General features: G+C 32.8%; 1 protein-coding gene across 1 annotated transcript; it reads right to left on the minus strand.

Annotated features, from left to right (window-relative positions):
• Positions 1–395: 395 nt before the first annotated feature.
• LOC125035369 (crustacean hyperglycemic hormones-like) lies at positions 396–1,114 on the minus strand. The gene is made up of 2 exons (XM_047627719.1): positions 825–1,114; positions 396–501 (listed from the first exon to the last, which is right to left on the minus strand). The coding sequence occupies exons 1-2, from the start codon at positions 1,112–1,114 to the stop codon at positions 396–398; spliced, it is 396 nt and encodes a 131-aa protein (XP_047483675.1).
• Between the last annotated feature and the right edge of the window lie 1,272 nt (positions 1,115–2,386).

Below are 2,386 nucleotides of genomic sequence, written 5' to 3' on the forward strand. Positions count from 1 at the left end.
TACTAGTATTATTATCAACAAAAATACTTTTAAGATAACCATGAATACAACTATCACTATTTTTATCACCAACACACGCCTTTATGTGTATATGTTTATACGTACATCTTTGTAGTTCTAATAACATCCAATTTTACTGCTGTACAGTGTCCTCCTTCCAACCAATTGCTGTATATTACAGCATGCTTCAGAATAACATTTTAAAGAAAATTCCCATAGATTTCGTTTGTTTTTTATTATACTTAGAGGCATATTGTACAGGCTACAATAAGTTTCGACGCCATTATTTCACCTTTGAATCCAGGAAACAAAAGCAACCAAAGAGGAGTCTGTAGTCTGGTTGTTTGGGGAGTCGTATGGCGAGCTTCCCACAGAAGGTCTGGCCGAAAAGGAACTTACTTGCCGAGCCTCTTCAGGCCGGCCAGGTACTGGTTCCTCTGGCGAGGCCGGAACATGTAGTCCACGCAGAAGAGGAACACCTCGTTGTGGAAACAGTTACTCCTGAAGGAAGGAACAATGTTATGTGGCTCCGCTATAAGGTATACAGTATAAGTATAAATAGATTAGTAACTGTGAGAATAAAGACAAATAAGAAATAAAGTACAATTTCTCTATTTCTTTTTCATCGTTAAGGCCTTATAGGCAAAAGACGATGTCAACGCAAGCTCGAACCATCTCCACTATTATTCAATAATCATTGTCCTTTATTAAAGGAATAAATGATATATTGATATACTTCTACAACCGTGTAATTTTGAACATAACTGGTTGTTGACTTATAATCACAATACAGCTGGGTGGGTTACTCCAGAGTAATAAATAACCTGCATTCTGCTGCCACTCCGACGTCGCGGTACACGTTGTAGCAGTCTTCGCACACGCGGTCGAGCCTTACAAGGAGTTCGCGGTCGTAGACGCCCGTGCAAGACCTGAAGGATAGGCTGCGTTTGTCAAGGGCGTGGGCTCCAGCGAGAGAAGTCACAGGAGAGGCTTGTGAGGAAGAATGGAGGAACGTCGGAATCTGATTTCCGTCTCCGGAGGTGGTGGCAAAGGCCAGGATTGCCACCAGCAGGGACACCAAGATAGCTGCCCGCATCGGTCCAACGGCAGCCATATTTACAGTCAGCACAGAGCAAGAGCGACGATCAGCAACTTCCAGGCTCTTCCTCTGCACTAAGACATAAACAGTCGAACATCACCTTATATAAGTGGTCGTCGATGGTCAAGGAAACGTGAACAAACGGGATCAGAGACTTTAGCGAGACTACATGATTTTTCAGCCTTTGAGTCTCTTTTTCAGTGAGGAAGGCCTGATCACCTCTTCGAATTCAGCCAGTTGTGCTGATTCGCTTCTGTATCTGGCACTGACTCAAAATAATATATAGTAGATAAATGTTTCTCACGCAAATTTTTATCATAGATAAATGACTATATACATATAGATTTATATATACACAGTACATACTGGAAGTAAATTTAGAAGTGAATATAAAAGACAGCAAGAGGAAGATGCATGCACGCGCGCACGCACATACACACAAATATACACGAACATACATATACATATATAGTTGTATATTTATGTGAATATACTTCTATGTATATATAAGCATGTATGCACGTATATGTTTGTGTATGTATGTATATATTTATATATATAGATATATATGAATATGTATATGTATATTCATATATCTACATATATATTTATAAATATATATATACGAATATATAAATGCATATATGAATATGGATATGCATGTAAATATATGTATATATATCTTTATATCTATACATATATAATCTATATATCTATACATATATATTCATATACATATTTCTATATTCATATACATATTTATATATGCATATATACTTATATATGCATACGCGTATGCTTAAATACATATATGTATATATAGATATACTTATACATATATACGTATATATGTACATGTAAACACGTATATATGCATATATATATATACACGTATATATATATATATATATATATATATATATATATATACATATGTAAATGTGTGTATAAATACATATATATACGTATGTAAGTATGCACATGCATATATATAGATATGTATATGTATGTATATATATGTATAAACATATTTATGCATATATATATATCATATATATGGATTTATATAAGGTTATATATTCGTATATGTATATATATACATATAAATATATATATTTGCATATATATATAATATTTATATATGTATATGTACATGTATATGTATATTTATTCGCATATATATATAAAAATATACATGCATATATATATATATATATATATATATATATATATTATACATATGTATATGTACGCATATATATGAATATATGTATATAAATATATGAA

This window comes from Penaeus chinensis, chromosome 19, assembly GCF_019202785.1.
Source record: "Penaeus chinensis breed Huanghai No. 1 chromosome 19, ASM1920278v2, whole genome shotgun sequence".
Lineage (NCBI taxonomy): Eukaryota > Metazoa > Arthropoda > Malacostraca > Decapoda > Penaeidae > Penaeus > Penaeus chinensis.

Coding starts and splice junctions, on each gene's coding strand:
- LOC125035369 (XM_047627719.1), bottom strand. CDS start 1,114: ATGGCTGCCGTTGGACCGATGCGGGCAGCTATCTTGGTGTCCCTGCTG. Junction 502..824: donor GGAGTGGCAGCAGAATGCAG/GTTATTTATTAC, acceptor TCCTTCCTTCAG/GAGTAACTGTTTCCACAACG.